This window comes from Histomonas meleagridis (genome assembly GCF_020186115.1).
Source record: "Histomonas meleagridis strain 2922-C6/04-10x chromosome Unknown contig_9, whole genome shotgun sequence".
Lineage (NCBI taxonomy): Eukaryota > Parabasalia > Tritrichomonadida > Dientamoebidae > Histomonas > Histomonas meleagridis.
Window position 1 is genome coordinate 635,723 of NW_027150923.1, and position 17,518 is coordinate 653,240.

The following is a 17,518-nucleotide window of genomic DNA, read 5'->3' on the forward strand; positions in this document are numbered from 1 at the left end:
AAGCATACTTTGTAGTATTAATAGATCAATTATACAACCAAATAGATTAAAAATGTAATTCTCTTTTACTCAACGATGTGTGTCTTTTCAGAAATGTAGATACCATCAAGGAACTTACGAAGATCTTTGTTGTGGATATGTGTGTGTTGGTGGATTTGGGCGCATACTAATGAAACCTTATCAATATCATTGCCTTCGATCCAAATTTCTTCTTTTTGGTTAGGGCTGTCCATGATCTTGACACCTTCTGGAGCTATTACAGATTTCTTTTCACGTTGACCCATGAAGTGAGTGAAGCTGAATGAGTCTTTATTGTCACCAATGGAGTGTTTGATTGGGAAGTGAGCTGTTACAAATCTCATCTTGTAGCGATATCCTTTTGTAACACCTGTAACCATATTCTTAATATGACCAAAAAGTGTGCCAATGCGAGCAACAAGCTTACGGTTTCCAAACCAGCAGCGAGCTAAAACAGTCTTTTCTTCAGCATTATATTCAATGTCGAGTTTAAGATGAGAAAGATCGCGAGTTAAGGTTCCGCGTGGTCCTGTAACTGTTACAACACCAGATTTAATTGTGATTGTAACATCATCCTCAATTTTGAGGTGATCTTGATGGAGAACTGGGCGTGGCATCGAGAGGCCGACCAAAACCGCCAAAAAATTTTTTTTTCTTCTATTTCTCTTAAAATAAAAAATTTATACTATTTCTAATTGGAAATATATTGTTCTATTCCGTTATAATTTTCTTCCAAAATTTATTGAATTTCATAAAGTTTTAAATTCTAATCACATTTATCAGATCTTTTTAAAATATTGAAAAATATTATATTTTGCTGCTTAACTTCCAATTGCAATGACTTTTTTCGAAAATAAAAAATATTATTTCTCTTCTTCATTAAAAAATGAATAAACATTTTCACTATTTCTAAATTTATTAAATTATCAAACAGTTTTCCGAATCGTCGGTATATTTCCAGATCTAATTCCGACAAGAGGCGGTAAACCTTTAGGTGATTCATCCGGTATATCATGCGGCACAAGTTCGAACTTTATGCACGCGTACATTCTTTTCGGGTTATCAGGGTCTACCCAAATGCATCTGCAATCCGACAAATGTTTCACTTTCCAAATTTCTTTTTTCTTTATGTAATCATAAATAGCGATAACACCACTTGCGTCGCATGAAGCGAATTTTGATTCATTATGAAACAAAGAAATTGATCTAATTGCTTTTGTATGTAAATTTGTGATAACCAACAATTGTACCTTATTAACAATATCCCAAATTCTAATTGTTAAATCTTCACTTCCACTAATTAAGAACAAACCATCGAAGACAATTGCTGTTATAGAATCGTTATGACCTTTTAAAGGTTCATCGATATAATTTCCATTAACTTCATGCCAAAGATGAATTATATTATCATTTCCACCAGTAGCATAAATCGGCTCATGTAAAACCCATTGAGAAGAAGAAGTTAAAATTTCTTTTTCACTTGCTTTCCAAGTTTTAATCAAAGAAAATTGTGCGTATGAAATATTTTCAAGAATGGAATCAATTGACCAAAGTGCTACAACGCCATCATAATCACAAGACAACAAAATGATTTTAGCCTCAACTTTTATAACACTCATAGTGGAAATTGAGTTTTTATGTTTCGAAGGTAATTCGATATGTTTATTCTCTGTTATATTATAAAAAAATATTTTCCCTTCATCATGACCAGTGATAATATATATTATATTTGTTGGATATCTTTCTTTAATATCAACATAAACAGATAATATTGATAAATGCGTTTCACATTTATGTTCAATTCTCATTCCAAAATTTACAGTATCCCAAAAACGAATATATTTATCATCTGCCGCTGTAACAATAAGTCGTTTGCCATTATCAACAATCGATGATATATAAAAGATATTTCCATTATGAACTCGATATGATGTTTTAACATTCCCTCTGTTGATTTTTACAAGTGATACACCTTCGTTTTGTAAAAATAAAAATGAATCATTTGGACCTTGACTTAATCCAATACATTGTTTATGAATTCGTGTTTGAAATAATACTCGTGCTGTTTCTTGGATTTCACAAACATATAAATATCCATTAGTATCAGCTAATAAATATTGCATCGTGTCAGGATCATAACATGATGATAAAAAATACCCATTTTGGGGATTATTAAATGTACATAAAATTCGATAATTACGTAAATTAAATACTCGTATATTATGGTCATAAGAAAATATTAAGATAAAGCTTTCTTTCGGTACATAAAACATATTAAAAATAGCATTGTCGCTGAGCTTTTTAAGTGGATTTGATGTGGAAAGTGTCGGCTTCTCATTAAGTTGAACATCAATTTGTAAAATACTCCCGTTTTGAAACCCTGCATAAAGATGGCCACTATTGTCAACAGTTGGATTAGGTGAAAAACAAATGGATGTAAACTCGTTTTTGGTGATTTTGTCATTTGATATGAAATGAACTTTTCGAAAAATTATATGCTTCTTGAGTGACTTCTTAATTGTCTGTTGAAGGAGAATTGTAATTCCACGCTTTTCTAAGACAAAAACATATTTCATGTATGTGATGATTTGGATTGGTGTGCTTTCAAAACATCGAATAGTTTGAATGGGTTCTTGTGGTGGCGCCCTGGAATCAATGTGCCAAACTAAAATAGTACAATCAGAACTCCCTGAAAATAAGAGTTGATGAGTATCAGACCAAACTAATGTTTGAACAGCTCCACTATGTTTAGTAATTTTAAAGGAAGGATATAAAACAGCGTCTGTGATTTTTTCTGGAATGATCCATCGGTAAATTGTTCCAGAGTTAGATCCTGCTACAATAAAATTTGGTGGAACAAAAGCAGTTGCATTAAATGCATTTATCTTTTGACTGGATGGATGTTTCCCAATTGTAAGGTATACAGATTTTTGGATTGACATGCTGCATTCCCCTGTTTCACGCTCAAGGGGAAAACTCTCCATCTCAATAACGTTTTTTTTAAACGTTCTTAATGCACCGCCCCAAATATCTGCATTATAATTAAGAACAAAAATAATGAAAACATATTTTATAAAAGTTCTCCATTTAAAATTATATCATATTTCACACTTTCGATAAGGTAATTTATTTGCTCTTCAAGTTCACGAAGTCTTTTAGGACTAATTTTTACTTGAAATTGACAGGGTGAGGTTTGTTGAAATTTCTTTTTAAATATTGGTCTTTTATTTCGAGGTTGTGGTATGAAACGTGTTTCCATTTCAGATGTTTGTTCCATTGTGCTTTCGCTTATTGATGTCTCTGACATGCTTGACTCATCTTCATCATCTTCATACATTATGGTACATGATAAATATGTGTTGTATTTACATCTTGCAAGTAAAGCTTTAATAAAATGTGTTCTTTCTCTCATTAATTTATACACATCGATTTTTAATTCACCATATTTAGAATAACCTGAATTCTTTTCAATTCGAATAAAAAGATACATTAAATTTTGTCTTTTCATTCCAATTTTATATTCAAAGTTAATTGATTCGATGAAGTTAACTTGACCATGAGAAACTGGATATGATTTTGAAGTACATGAATTTTTGCCTTGCTTTAACTTTAAAAAAACTCTATTAAAGGAAGGAGCCATATGCTCTAATCTTACATTTTCAAGTATTATTTTTGTTTTGATATATTTCTTTTTAAACATTATGAATTGCAATTTTATAAAAAAACCAATATCTTACACTAAATCTAAAAAAAACTATTTTATCTTAAAATGCAACAAATATAATTTTATATTCTTCTGATGTTTTTTATTAATTCATCCATACATGAAAATCAATTTTTTTTAAATTAGTACATATTCATATCATTTCCATTTAAAACAGCTTTAAGGAAAATGAGATGCCGTTACAATTGTGTTTCTTTAATCCATAAATTTATTCACTTTACATTTCTTGCTTCATCAGCGATTTCTCCAATCATTAAAACTTCAAATTTGGATCAGATGCGATTTCGCACTTCAGACGTTGCGGTGATTTCCCTTAAACAAATAAAAAATTCCAAAATTAATATGAGTTTATTCACTTATCCAAAACGAGTAAGTCATCATACATCGCAACAATTCCACGATTTGTGCTCAGTCTGTTCCTTAGGCTGTTGGCGTATTCCTGTTCTCTGTCTAATATAACATGCGCTTGATACGTTGTTTCATCAACACCAACAACTGTACCTGTTTCACCAAATGGTATTGCTCCTGACGAAGATATCACTGCAACTCGATTTCCTATCGCTATGTTTTCCCATTTGGGCTTCCCCATTCCTGGGAATATCACTTGTTGAATCTGAACATTAACGGTCTCGGCGGTTTCGGTTTCCAGCGGTTTTAACTCCACAAGTTTCGACTCGATCATCTCAAGCGAGTGCTGCGAGATAATGTCAATGTTCTTGTCGATGAGGAAGTACTTGTGGCAGTAGGCTTCCTTGCTAAAGTATTGGGCGAGCTTCTGTTTGGATTGAAATGCATCCTTTCCCCAAAGCTCTTTCCCGATAATTGAAAAGCGCATTGACTCATCATCGTAGTTCTGAGCGAATTCAAGAAGATTTGAAACAAGTGGCGAATCAAGATATTCCAAAAATTTATGGCAGAAATCTTTGGTGAAGATGTATTTGCCTTGCGCGTTTTTCTTACAGCTTCCATCTAAAACACGGTCATACTCTTTGTTAGATGGGTCACTATTGAATGCAGTAAAAGCAACGCATTGATCATCAACAGAAAATTTCGACAAAAGCATACTCAAAGCACCCCAAATTACTTGTAGCTTCCTTTCCAGGTACCTGTTCGTAACCCATTGGATGTCTTCATCTTCGAAAATTTCATTTAGCGAAGGTATCTCACTGAACTTAGATAATTGAACTGTTACATTTTCATCGTCCAACGATACCACTTTTCCAATAGAATAACCGTCATCTGTTTTTACGATAACTTTTTGAGGTTTTTGAATACGATAACATATCGTTTTGTCAAATTTCGTAAACATTGGAACGTGACTTACTGAAGAAGAAAGGATATAAGGGACGATAATTGTGTTTGAGTGAAAGCGGTAACGTGTTTCGTTACTGTTTGTGTAACCTAATGGATTTACTTTAAGAAAAACTTGATTCTTGTCTGGGGTCAAAATGATTCCATAACGTTGTTTGTATTCTTTGATGATGTCAAGTGGAAATTCTTTCGGATTAATGACACTACAAACATATGCAGGAATGAGATATGGCCAATTGACCATCAAAACAGTGCCAACAAGTTTCTGAAGCTTTTCAGGTGGGAGAAGAAGTTCTGGTTTGATGGATGGCTTGATGGCAATAGAGTTAAAAAATGATGGGCGAGAGAAAAGATAAACATGAATGTTCTCGATGTTTGATGTGAATGGGATTGGAATTGAATAAAATGAGGGTACCCCTAACGGTTTGGCGGAGGTTTTTTGAATGTAACCGGTTTTGATGTCGAAGCGAGTGATTTCACCATTATGAAAAGTAACACATTCATCAATTTGGTTTCTGATTTTTTCTTGTTCCGAAATTAAAGGTGCTACTTTTGCGAATTCTTCTCGAACTTCATTGATATTAATTATTGGAACTTTAACAACACCTTCATGTTCAAAACGACGTCCATTTAGGTCGATTTCAAACTTTAGAGGATAATACTTGGCAAGTGGAGATGGTTCAAACATTAATTGTGAGACTTGATCAGGTAATAATTTACTACTTTGTGGAGGTAAAATACATAAAAGTTGTTCAAGAGGATATGGAGGACGATCTAAATCGAAATGAGATGTATGTTCAGGACAATATTTTGCTACAATTGATAAAGGAGGAGCGAAAAAGTACTTAAAGCACCAATTCCATGAACAACAACCATTTGTGTAATATTCGAAAACCCAATCAAAGCTATCTAAAACTGCATAAGCAAGTTCTTTTTCGAATTCAGCAGGATTCTTGAGAAAAGTGTCACCGTATTTCTTTGCCAAATATTGAGAGGGTGCGTTTGGATTTTGAGAGAAGTCAAATTCTTGTCCTTTTTTGCTGCTTTTGTGCTTCTGCATAGATATGATAATGTTTTGAAGGAAGTACTGGAGGTTGCTCTTATTGATTTTCCTATTTTCTACAAGAAAAAGCTTCTTGGTCATCATCGTTTCTTGGTAAGTTCTTACAATAATTTCAAAATCGCCATCGGCAATAATTACATCAGGAAAATGTGGAATGAAATCATTACCAAGGAGAAATGAAATGGTTGAAAATTCATCAACAAGTCGATCAACATCCTTAATTTTAAAATCGATTTTCAAATATTCGCGAGCTAATGAAAACGAAAGAAGTTCGTAATCAGATGCTGATGAACGAAGTTTGTTGATCTTTCCATTACCGACGTTTTCATTCGGTCCAACCCAAGAATCATATTCTTTCATGATGTAGAAATTAGGTTCGCGAGTTTGTAAGCATAAGAAAATTAAATCAGCGTCTGGTGAATATACACAGTGAACTTTGTCATGGTTGAGATATTCAAGCTTTCTAGCTTCACGCATGAAATTAAAGAATTTGTGTTCACCTTCTCCAGGAACACGGTGTGAGCTATATATGAGTTGAGGCTTCTGCCAGACTGGGTCTGATTGTGTTTTTGTTTTGAAAAAATCGAGGAGAAAGTTGTGAAGTTCTTCCATAAATTCGGTACCAACGGAAATTGCTGTCTTGTCAAATTCTTCTGGTTTGTGGTCACGAGCTGAAACGAATCGGCGAGATCTTTGTTGTGCACATTTAGCAAATGGAGCTGGTCCATCTACAGCAATGTATAAAACTTCTTGTGGACGAATTACTTGGACAAGAACATCTAAGTAACGGCACACTTCATGGAAAAGCGCGTCATATTTCCCTTCATAAACTTTAACTAGTGGAAAAGCATTATATATGATACAATTGAAATCAATATAAAAATGAGTAAAAACTGGTTTGCATGGATCACTGGCTTTTCTGCGGATTAGTGGGTACCTTTGAACAAGCCATCTATATAAACCTGGAACTCCCATATTTGCTTATGAAATTACGTTTGGAGTGGCACTTTTGACGACAAAATGATGCCACATGAGCAAACTTTGAAAATAAGCTAACAATACATAGTTTTCTTAGTCCAAACTACATGTGAGAGTTACAAAAATATTATTATTCAGTTTACTTGATTTATTTTAAAAATTTGTGAAAAATGATTAATTGTATTATCTAATTACTAAATAGAAAGCACCTTAAAATAAATATCATTTTTACATTCATTTTTGATAACATAGTTTATGTTTAAGGCAATACACTTTATGATTAAACGATAACTAAAACAATTGTTTGAGGTTATTATATAATATTCAATTTTGAAAAATATTATTATATGAAATATTTAATAAATCATGTATATGATGAAACTTTGATACATATATAATTCAATTTTAAATATATAAAAATTCATTATTCTACGAAATTTAACTTTTTTAAAAATCAAAACTCATATCAACAGATGAATCTAAATATTATTACTTAAACATTAAAATATACTCAAGAATTTTTTTTAAAAGAAAGTTTGTTATAATCATGATATATCTTAAGATAAATAAAATTATTGGATATGAAAAAAATTAAAAGTAATTACTTTTGTTATAATTTCAGGAATGATTTAGCTTTTTAAATATGTAATAATAGTTTTTTATTATATCATTTATTTTAAAGCAATGTTTCCTTATTTTGTATTTTATTTTACATTGCCAAATTCCTATTCAATAGAGCTTAATATTTCTCATGTAGAAGTTGTACATTATATACCTTATGATACCAAAATAGAAAAAATAATTTTTTGGGATGGTGTCTATAAAATAGGAGAAAGTACTTTTAACTCATGGGAATCACTAAAAGAAGTTATAATTTGGCATTCAACTTCTTATATTGGGAATTCTGCATTTGAAAGTTGCAGTCAACTTCGAAAAGTATTTTTTGGAAACAATGTCACAGAAATTGGACATCATGCATTTTCAAAATGTAATTCACTTGAAAGTATTATTCTTCCTAATTCATTAAAATCTATTGGTGCAAGTGCATTTGGTAGTTCTTCTAGTGCAAAAATAATTAATTTAGGTGAAGGAATAATAAGAATAGATAACACTGCATTTTGTTTTTGTAAATCATTTAAAAGCTTAGTTTTTCCAAATTCTCTAATTCATATAGGTGATGGTTCTTTCATAGGCTGCGAAAGGTTAGAAACAATTACATTTGGAAAGAATCTTCGAACGATTCCTATACATGCATTTGTTCATTGTCATGGATTAGTAGAAATTGAACTTAAATACGTACACATTGTTTCATATTATTCTTTCTCCAATTGCATAAATTTAAAAAAGATTATTTTTGAGATGCATTGTCTTTTTTAACAACTTTAGCAGTTAGTGCATGTTATTCATTAGAAAATATTACTATTGATCCAAATAATAAATATTTTTCCAATTATTATAACGATGGAATTGTATACAGTAAACAAATAACAATAATAGTATGTTGTCCAGAAAAGTTATCAATGAATATGTTTTCCCTCCAAATATATCTGTTGTTTGGGAAAATGCTTTTACTAATTGTAAACACATCAAATACTTTCATATGAATCAAAAGTTATTATCAATTTGTCGTTATTCTTTTCAATGTTGCAATGGTTTACTGGAATTGTTACTTCCAAATTCATTAAATTTTATTTCTGGATACGCTTTTTTAAGATGCACAAAATTAAAATTAGTTTTTATTGGGAGAAATCTTAATATGATTGAAGAATTCGCTTTTTCTGAATGTATTTCAATAAGATGTATAATGTATTATGGAGATATTGAGCCAATTATAGAAAGAGACATATTTTATAGAAGCTCATTTCTAAAAATAATCACATTGAAATCATACCAAGGAGATACATTTGCTGGAATAACTGTATTTAAAGGTGAAGCTTATGGAAGTTGCCCTCCAATCGCATTGCATGCTCCTGATTATGGCTTGTAACTACATTTTTGTTCTGCATCAAAAATATGTTTGATTTCTTCACAGTTCCAAGTAATCAAATAAGTTATCAATAAAAATTTTGGTGCTTTTATTAACAAGTGATTTAATTCTATAACCAGCATAATTTTTATAAGAAAACTTTTAGATAGTTTTTTTTGAAAAAAATCCTTTGGCATAAAGCAACATTTTTTTTAAAATCACATCCATTTATTTTCTTAGAAGAAAATTTTTGGTGAAACAACACTTGCAATTGCATCACTGCATAGACATGTTGAAAATGTTAAAATTTTCTCGTAAGATTAAAAATTAAAAATTGGTATGAGTTTAACGATCGTTTCGTTTGAAGTGTTTTTAAAAAATTTAAGTAAATATCAAATACACACTTTGGTGATGAAAATGCATTAAAAACGATGTTACTTCTAATAGAAATCTTATCATCAAATTTTTCGTTCATGGATATCTTCAATAACAAAGAATTCAAACTATTTACTTGAGATTGACAATGTGTTCAAAAATCAAAATAAATTCCATTCATGTATTGATTGAGAACATATAAATACTCAACATATGTGTAATCTGCATCAATTGGTTAATGTGTGACATTATTTCAAATAAAAAAGTTTTTAACATTATATTATCAATTTAGAAAATTTAACTTTTTGCATCACATCAAAGATATCAATACACTAAAAAAAGATTGGGATTTAATAATTTATTAATCTTAATGAACATTAATCAAGAAGAAAGAGTAATAAAAGTTTTTATTAAAAGTGATTTTTTTTGAATAGAAAACGATCATTAATTGAAAAGATTTTTTTCCAAAATTTTCATATCTGATTACTTTGATGATGATGGTGAGTTAACTATTGGTGATGATTCATCTTGTGATTTTTCTTTTGAACCAACAGATGATGTTATTGTTAATGATTATGGAAGAATTGAAGAATATGTTAACACAGCAGGATTTTTCTTACCATCATTTTCTTTTTATCTTGAGGCAATGGTGTGAAATTACTGCACCTACATCAGTTTTACCACTTTCTTTGCGAAAAGCGAATTTTGAGATGTATTCTAAGAAATTATATATTAAAAATGTTTATATTATAGTAAATTGAAATTTAATTTATTGCAATTCTTATGTCAAAAGGACATATGGCGTCAATACCAGCATTTATAATATTTTTTCATTGGCATATATAATATTTTTCAAAATCTGATAAAATTTAGCATCTATAAAAAACATTATATTTGACTCATAAATAATGAACTAATCTCTCAATTTTATCTTATGGGTTATTCAAGTTCTTTTAGACATTACTCTATATGTTGTTTTTTTTTAAATGTGCTGAATAAATGAATTGCTATCATTGAATTTAGTTTAAATAAAAACAAAATTAATATTTATTTTTTATTAAGGTTTATCATTAACTTTTTGGGATTTTTCATTAATTAATCCTCATTACTAATTTTCATATATGGATATAATTGCAACATTAAATAATTTAAATAAATTCCAAATGTTTAAATTAAACCCAAAATAACAATAATAAATTTTAAACAAAACTAATAAATATCTTTAATATTTACATCGATATCTTTTTGTTTAAGAAGTAAATCTATAATATCAGAATAGCTATTTTCTGATGCGATCATAAGTGCTGTTTTAAATATATTTAATAATCACCAAATTATGTTTTGAAATTTTGAATTCTTAAAATAAATTTTAAACAAAAACAACAAAAATTTTGTGCGTTAATATCAATTCCTTCTTTTTCAACAAGTAATTCAGCAATAGAATAAAATCTATATATACATGCTATAATAAGTGCAGTGTTAAATATTTTAAATGATTTCCAAATGTTTTTCATAAATTTCAAATGATATAAATAAATTTTATCTTTCGCATTAACATCAATTTCTTCTTGTCCAAGAAGTAATTTAACTAAATTATCATTGTTACTTTCAATTGCCCACATAAGTGCTGTATAAAATAATCGAAAAAAATTCCAAATTTTTAATATAAATATCAAATTATCAAAACAAACATTAAACAAAACATTTAAACATCTTTAGCATTAATATCAATTCCTTCTTGTTCAAGAAGTAATTTAACTATATCAATATAACTCTTTTCAGATGCATTTATAAGTGCTGTATAAAATAATATAAATAATTTCCAAATATTATTTCGAAATATTATATCAATGAAATATATATCGTATAAAATATATAAATATCTTGTGCATTAATATCAATTCCTTCTTGTTCAAGTAATATATTTACTATTTCTTTCCCACCATTTTCAGCTGCATACATAAGTGCAGTTCGAAATCAATTTAATTAATTCCAAATATTTTATATTAATTCCAAAATATCAAAATAAATATTAAACAAAACATTTAAACATCTATAGCATTAATTTCAATTCCTTCTTGTTCAAGAAGTAATTTAACAATTTCTTTTCTATTATTTCTTGATGCTAACATAAGTGCTGTTTTAAATAATTTATATAATTTCCAAATATTAAGTTGAAATATCAAATTATTAAATTTAATTTTAAATTTGATGAATTTACTCCTTTTGCATTGATATTAATACTTTCGCTTTCAAGAATTGATTTAACTTTGTCAAGATGACCTTTTGAAGATTCATATATAAATTCAGCTTCAAATAATTTTTAAATACTTTAATTATTATTTTGAAATAATAAATTATCAAAATAAATTTTAAATTATTTTAATATATTTCATTCGAAATCTCATCAATTCCTCCTTGTTCAGCAAGTAATTTGATTATTTCTGTATTACCTTTTTCAACAGCGCACAAAAATGCTGTGTTAAATACATTAAATCAATTCCAAATATTAAATTAAAACTTCAAAACATTAAAATAAATTTCATATGTAATATATAAATATCTTTTATATTAACATCAATTCCTTTTTGTTTAAGAAGTAAATCAACAACTTCAACATTCGAATTTTCAGTTGCATAAATAAGTGCTGTATCAAATATTTGAAGTAATTTCCGAATATTATTTTGAAATATAAAATCATTATAACAAATTTTATGTAAAACATATAAATATCTTTTGCATTAACTTCAATTCCTTCTTTTTCAAGAAGCATTTTAACTATTTCATTATGACCATTTTTCGCTGCTAAAATAAGTGCTGTATACAATAATTTATACAAATTCCAAATGTTATATTGAAATGCTTTCAAACAGTTAAAACAAACACCTTTTGCATTGATATTAATTCTTTCTCTTTCGAGAAGTAATTTGACTATTTCTATGTTACCTTTTTCTGATGCATAAATAAGTGCTGTGTTAAATATTTAAAGTAATTTCCAAATATTTTTTTGAAATATGAAATAATTAATATAAATAATTTATATAATAAATAAACTGATTTAGAATTAATAGAAATACTTTCTTGTTCAAGAAGTAGTTTGAAGATTTCAACCAAATTTTCTTCAGCTGCAAACATAAGTGCAGTTTTAAATAATGTAAATAATTTCCAAATTTTATTTTGGTATTCCAAAACTTTTGAATAAATTTTATATATAACAAATAAATAGTTTTAGCATTAACATCAATTCCTTCTTTATTAAGAAGTAACTCAATTACATCCAATCGCTTCAATTTAACGGCAAATATAAGTGCTGTTGCAAACAAATAAAATAATTTCCAAATTTTATTTTTAAATTTTAAAATATTTAAATAAATTTTGTATAAAATAAATAAATGTTTTTAATATTAACATCAATTCCTTCTTGTTGAAGAAGTATTTTAACGAAATTAATTCTTCCATAATTAATAAATCTCATAAGTGCTGTATCAAATACTTTAAATAATTTCCATATATTACTATGAAATTTCAAAATATTTAAACAAATTTTATACAAAATATATATACATTTTTAGCATTTATATCAATACCTTTTTGTTCAAGAAGTAAATTTAATACTTCAATATTTGTTACATACATAAGCGTTGTATAAAATAATTAAAATAATTTCCAAATATTACAATAAAACTTCAATTTATCTAAAAAATCACGAAATAAAACAAATAAACACCTCTAATATTAATATTAATTCCAGGATAATTAAGAATTAACTTAAATATTTCGATTTTTCCACTCTCAGCTGCAAGAGAAATTATTGGATTAAATGATTTAAAGAATTTCCAAATATCATTTCAAAACCCAAAATAATTAAAATAAACAAGAAATGAATCAGAACATATATCTTTACTATTAACTTTAATTCCTTTATGTTCAAGAAGTAATTTAACTATATTAATGTTTTTATTTCTAATTGCAATTATAAGTGCTGAAAATAATAAAAAAAATGATTTCCAAATATTATTAACCAAAATTAAATTATATAAAAAAGCTGCTTTATCATTAACATTAATTCCTTCTTGTTCAAGAAGTAACTTAACTACATTTAGATGATTATTATCAGTTGCTAATATTAATGCAGTTCTAAATAATATAAATTATCTCCAAATTATATTCCAAATAAACAATACCTTTAGCATTAATGTTAATTCCTTTTTGCTCGAGAAGTATTTTAACTATTTCCAAATGACCATTTTCAGATGCAACAATTAATGGTGTTTCAAATAATATAAATAATTTTTAAATATTATTTTGAATTATTAAATCATTACTATAAATATTAAACAAAATAAATAAATAGACTTAGCATTAATATCAATTCCATCTTGTTTAAGAAGTAATTGAACAACTTTCATGTTATTATTTCTAGATGCACAAATAAGTGCTGTTTCAAATACTTAAAAAGATTTCCAAACAAAAACTTAAAATATAAAATCATTAAATTAAATATTATATATAACAAAAAGATATCTTTAGCATTAATATCAATTCCATCTTGTTTTAGAACGTATTTAGTAAGTTCGAAATTATCAAATTGCACAGAATTTAATAATAAATCTTTTGGTATTTTATGATTTTGTAGGAAATGTTTAACAAGATATAAATTTCCGATTTTTGCTGAATAGTTAATGATATTATCATTGATTTTCATACCTTTTTCGAGTAAATATATAAAGATTTCATAGTTATAAAATGAGATACATTTCTTTCCGAAATTTTCTAAATCGTCAATTTCAACGATTTTATTTTCATAAAGATATTTAAAGATATCATTTCGATGGAATTTAATTGCTGTTTCATATGTACCATCAAATGATGAATGATTTTGTTCACATAAATGAATGATTTCAATGTTTCCACCTGCGATAGCATATTTACCCGTATTATTTACATTTGAATTATTCATAAGTAAATATTTAAAACATTTTATTGAAGAAAAAAATGCTGCATAATTAATTAGTGTAGTATCATATTGAATAAAAGAATATCTTTCATAAAGTGATGGTGCAATTGTTTGATTAAAATTAAAATCATGTTGTGTTGATATTTCTTGAAGTTTTTCGATGTCATCATTTCGAATTATTGTCGCAATTTCATTCGGATTAACTCCTTCTTCAATGAGTTTTTTATGGAGTTCCCAATCATTCTTTTTAAGTTCTTCATAGTTCTTTTGAAAGTCATTCACTATTAAGGTATAATACATTCGATTAATATTTAAATTAGGTTTTAAATATGCAAAATATAACGATTCATTGTTTTTAATAATATCAGGACTAATTAAATTATGTTGAAGCATTTTAAATATTAAATAATATGCTTCTTGCGTTGTGTTTCGATATAAGAATTTCTCAAATATCTTAAATATATTTACATTGTTTTTGTCAATTTCTTCTTCTTTGGATTGAATAATTTCTAAAAAATTTATATAAAAATTATTTACATTCTTTTGTGAATAAAATGCAGTGTAAACCATATGAACAATGACAATATTAAATGAACATGGAAAATTCGTATCATATAAATTCAATATTTCTTGAATTGAAGTTTCAAGATTTTCTTCAGATAATTTAAATATGATTTGTTCAAGTGAAATAAGTAATTTTGTATATGCGGAATTAAAGCTATCAACTTCTTTTTCGGTATTTGTCGAGTTTTCTTCATTAGAACTGTTTTCCATGGTTTCGTTTAATAAAAAATGTTGTGAATCCACCTGACACTTTTTGCTAACATCAGAAATAAAACGGTTTTAAATTCATTTCTGGTTCTGCAAATTCTTTATGTTTTCAAGGAAAGGATTATTAAGAATCAGAAATACTCAAACAGAAACACACAATTTTCTAATGGATACGACTTCTACTTGCAATTATGTTTCAACATTATTTCAATTCTTTTTATTAGTCTCTTTCCATATTTTTTCATATTATACTACTCCATCAACAGTCTCTCGAGAGAAGGATTTTTTTGAAATTGAACCTTCATTTAACAAAAATAATATTGTATTAAATCTATCTTATGTATATGTTCAAGGTCATCGCTTTATCTATACAAAATGTGTTTTAGCTAAAGCCGATATTTACAAAACGATCGAATCTTTAAAATTTCTATTTTCTATATCATCAACTAATAATGAAAATAAAAAGGAAATCATAAAGTTCAGCAAAGAATTTAATTTCTTTGATAAAACAACACCATTTACAATATTTTATACAAATGAAAAAGACATTCAATCAATTAATCTCGACATCAAAATTAATGGCCCATTGAAAAAAATTTCGGAAATCGAATTCTTTTCGTACCACGTCAACTTAGACTCTGAAACACACTATTCATCCTGTAGAATATTAGTATTAATTGTGACATTATATTCGTTTTTTAGTTTTTTAATTTCATACAACTTCAAGATAAAATCCCAGCCTTTTTTGTTTGCTTTGGGCGTTTGTGGAGTTCTTTCTTTGATTCCATGGAATGATATTTCAAAAATACATGCTTTAAACGAACTTGCAAACAGTGCTTTCCTGACTGGCTTTCGTTTGCTCGTACTGAGTGAGCTTATTTCTCTTTTTAAAAAGAAGTATTTTTCGAAATCGATTAAGATTATTATTTATACGTTTTTCTTTTTATACGGCTTAGCCCTGTTTGACTCATCTCATAAAAGATCTTCATATATGAGAACAACTGATTTCGAAACACCATTTCTGGTTTCAGAATTTTTCCTCTTTCTTTTTGACACTTTTTATTCCATCGTTATCTTAACGGTCTTCATCAGAGAAATTCCCGAATTTTGCAAAGAACAAGAAGTTAGGTTATTGGTTTTTTTGGGGATAGAAGTTGTTTTTACTTTTTATGCTACAATGTATTCAGGTGTATTTTGTTTATTTAGCGGAGAATATATTTATTCAGAAACTCAAATTTTTTTGCGAAACTATATTTATTTAGCATGTTTAGCTTTCTCTTTACATATGTATCGAAAAGGTAAAGAAAATATGTACATACAAATCGGTTCTTGAAAATAAATGTTTATATAATACGAATTTTTTTGGTGCTATTTTCAATAAATTTTTGTTTTGGTATTCCTTTATATGTTTCATAAAAATTATCTAATTTTTGAACAATATTTTTGAAATCAAATGCATAAATTAATTTTTCTAAAAAATGTATGCTAACTACATAGATAAATTTTTATACCCAGAAACACTGATACAGATTTAAAATTTTATACAGTTAGGTAAATTGGAAGAAGACTTTATTTTTTTATAAAATGCATTTTTTTCAAATGTTCGGCTAAATTTAAACCGTTTTTATCATTCAAAATGTGAACAGAAAAATCCAAATGAGGAAAGTAAAGGCAGTTTTTGCTGGTGACGCAGGCGTAGGTAAAACAAGTATTATTTCTCGAATTGTAGACGATACTTTTATTGAGGGTGAGGAGGCAACAGTTGGTGCTGCCAATTGCAGAATTGAAATTGATACAGGAGAAGGTAAAGTTGATTTTAATGTATGGGATACAGCTGGACAAGAAAGATACCGCTCGCTGGCTCCAATGTATTTTGCAGGTGCTGCTCTCGCCTTCCTTGTATTTGATATAACTAGCGAAGAATCCTTAAAACAGATTGGAAATTTTGTTAAGCTCCTTCAAGATCGAGCACCAGATTATGTAAAGTTTATTCTTATCGGAAATAAATCAGATCTTACAAGCGAAAGAGCTGTTTCCGAAGAAGAAGGAGAGAGATACGCTCTGGAAATAGAAGCTGATTTCTACATTGAGGTTTCGGCTAAAACAGGAATGGGTATAACTGATTTATTTACACGTGCAGCCATGATTCCAGGTCTTCATTTTGAAAGTGAACTTGAAGATGAGATTGCCATTGAAGAAAGCCAAACAGAAACGAACACAACTAAGTGCTGTTAAATCAAAATCTAAAAAAATATTTTTTCCAATTCATTTTAATCGTCTCTATTCAAAAACATGACATGTGAATTGAAATAAATACTTTTCTAATTGATTAAAACAAACTTAAAATACAATTTT

General features: G+C 27.8%; 4 protein-coding genes across 4 annotated transcripts; 1 reads left to right on the plus strand and 3 right to left on the minus strand.

Annotated features, from left to right (window-relative positions):
• Positions 1–65: 65 nt before the first annotated feature.
• On the minus strand, positions 66–635 carry GO595_009413 (ribosomal protein L6; the record flags this gene model as incomplete). Its single annotated transcript, XM_067923096.1, has 1 exon — positions 66–635. One exon carries the CDS (start codon positions 633–635, stop codon positions 66–68), a length of 570 nt encoding a protein of 189 aa, XP_067770415.1.
• A 309-nt stretch (positions 636–944) lies between these two features.
• On the minus strand, positions 945–1,637 carry GO595_009414 (WD40 repeat-like protein; the record flags this gene model as incomplete). The annotated part of the gene is made up of 1 exon (XM_067923097.1): positions 945–1,637. One exon carries the CDS (start codon positions 1,635–1,637, stop codon positions 945–947), a length of 693 nt encoding a protein of 230 aa, XP_067770416.1.
• Positions 1,638–4,094: 2,457 nt separating this feature from the next.
• GO595_009415 (XRN 5'-3' exonuclease N-terminus family protein) lies at positions 4,095–7,091 on the minus strand (the record flags this gene model as incomplete). The annotated part of the gene is made up of 1 exon (XM_067923098.1): positions 4,095–7,091. One exon carries the CDS (start codon positions 7,089–7,091, stop codon positions 4,095–4,097), a length of 2,997 nt encoding a protein of 998 aa, XP_067770417.1.
• Positions 7,092–16,819: 9,728 nt separating this feature from the next.
• On the plus strand, positions 16,820–17,398 carry GO595_009416 (small GTP-binding protein; the record flags this gene model as incomplete). Its single annotated transcript, XM_067923099.1, has 1 exon — positions 16,820–17,398. The coding sequence occupies one exon, from the start codon at positions 16,820–16,822 to the stop codon at positions 17,396–17,398; it is 579 nt and encodes a 192-aa protein (XP_067770418.1).
• Between the last annotated feature and the right edge of the window lie 120 nt (positions 17,399–17,518).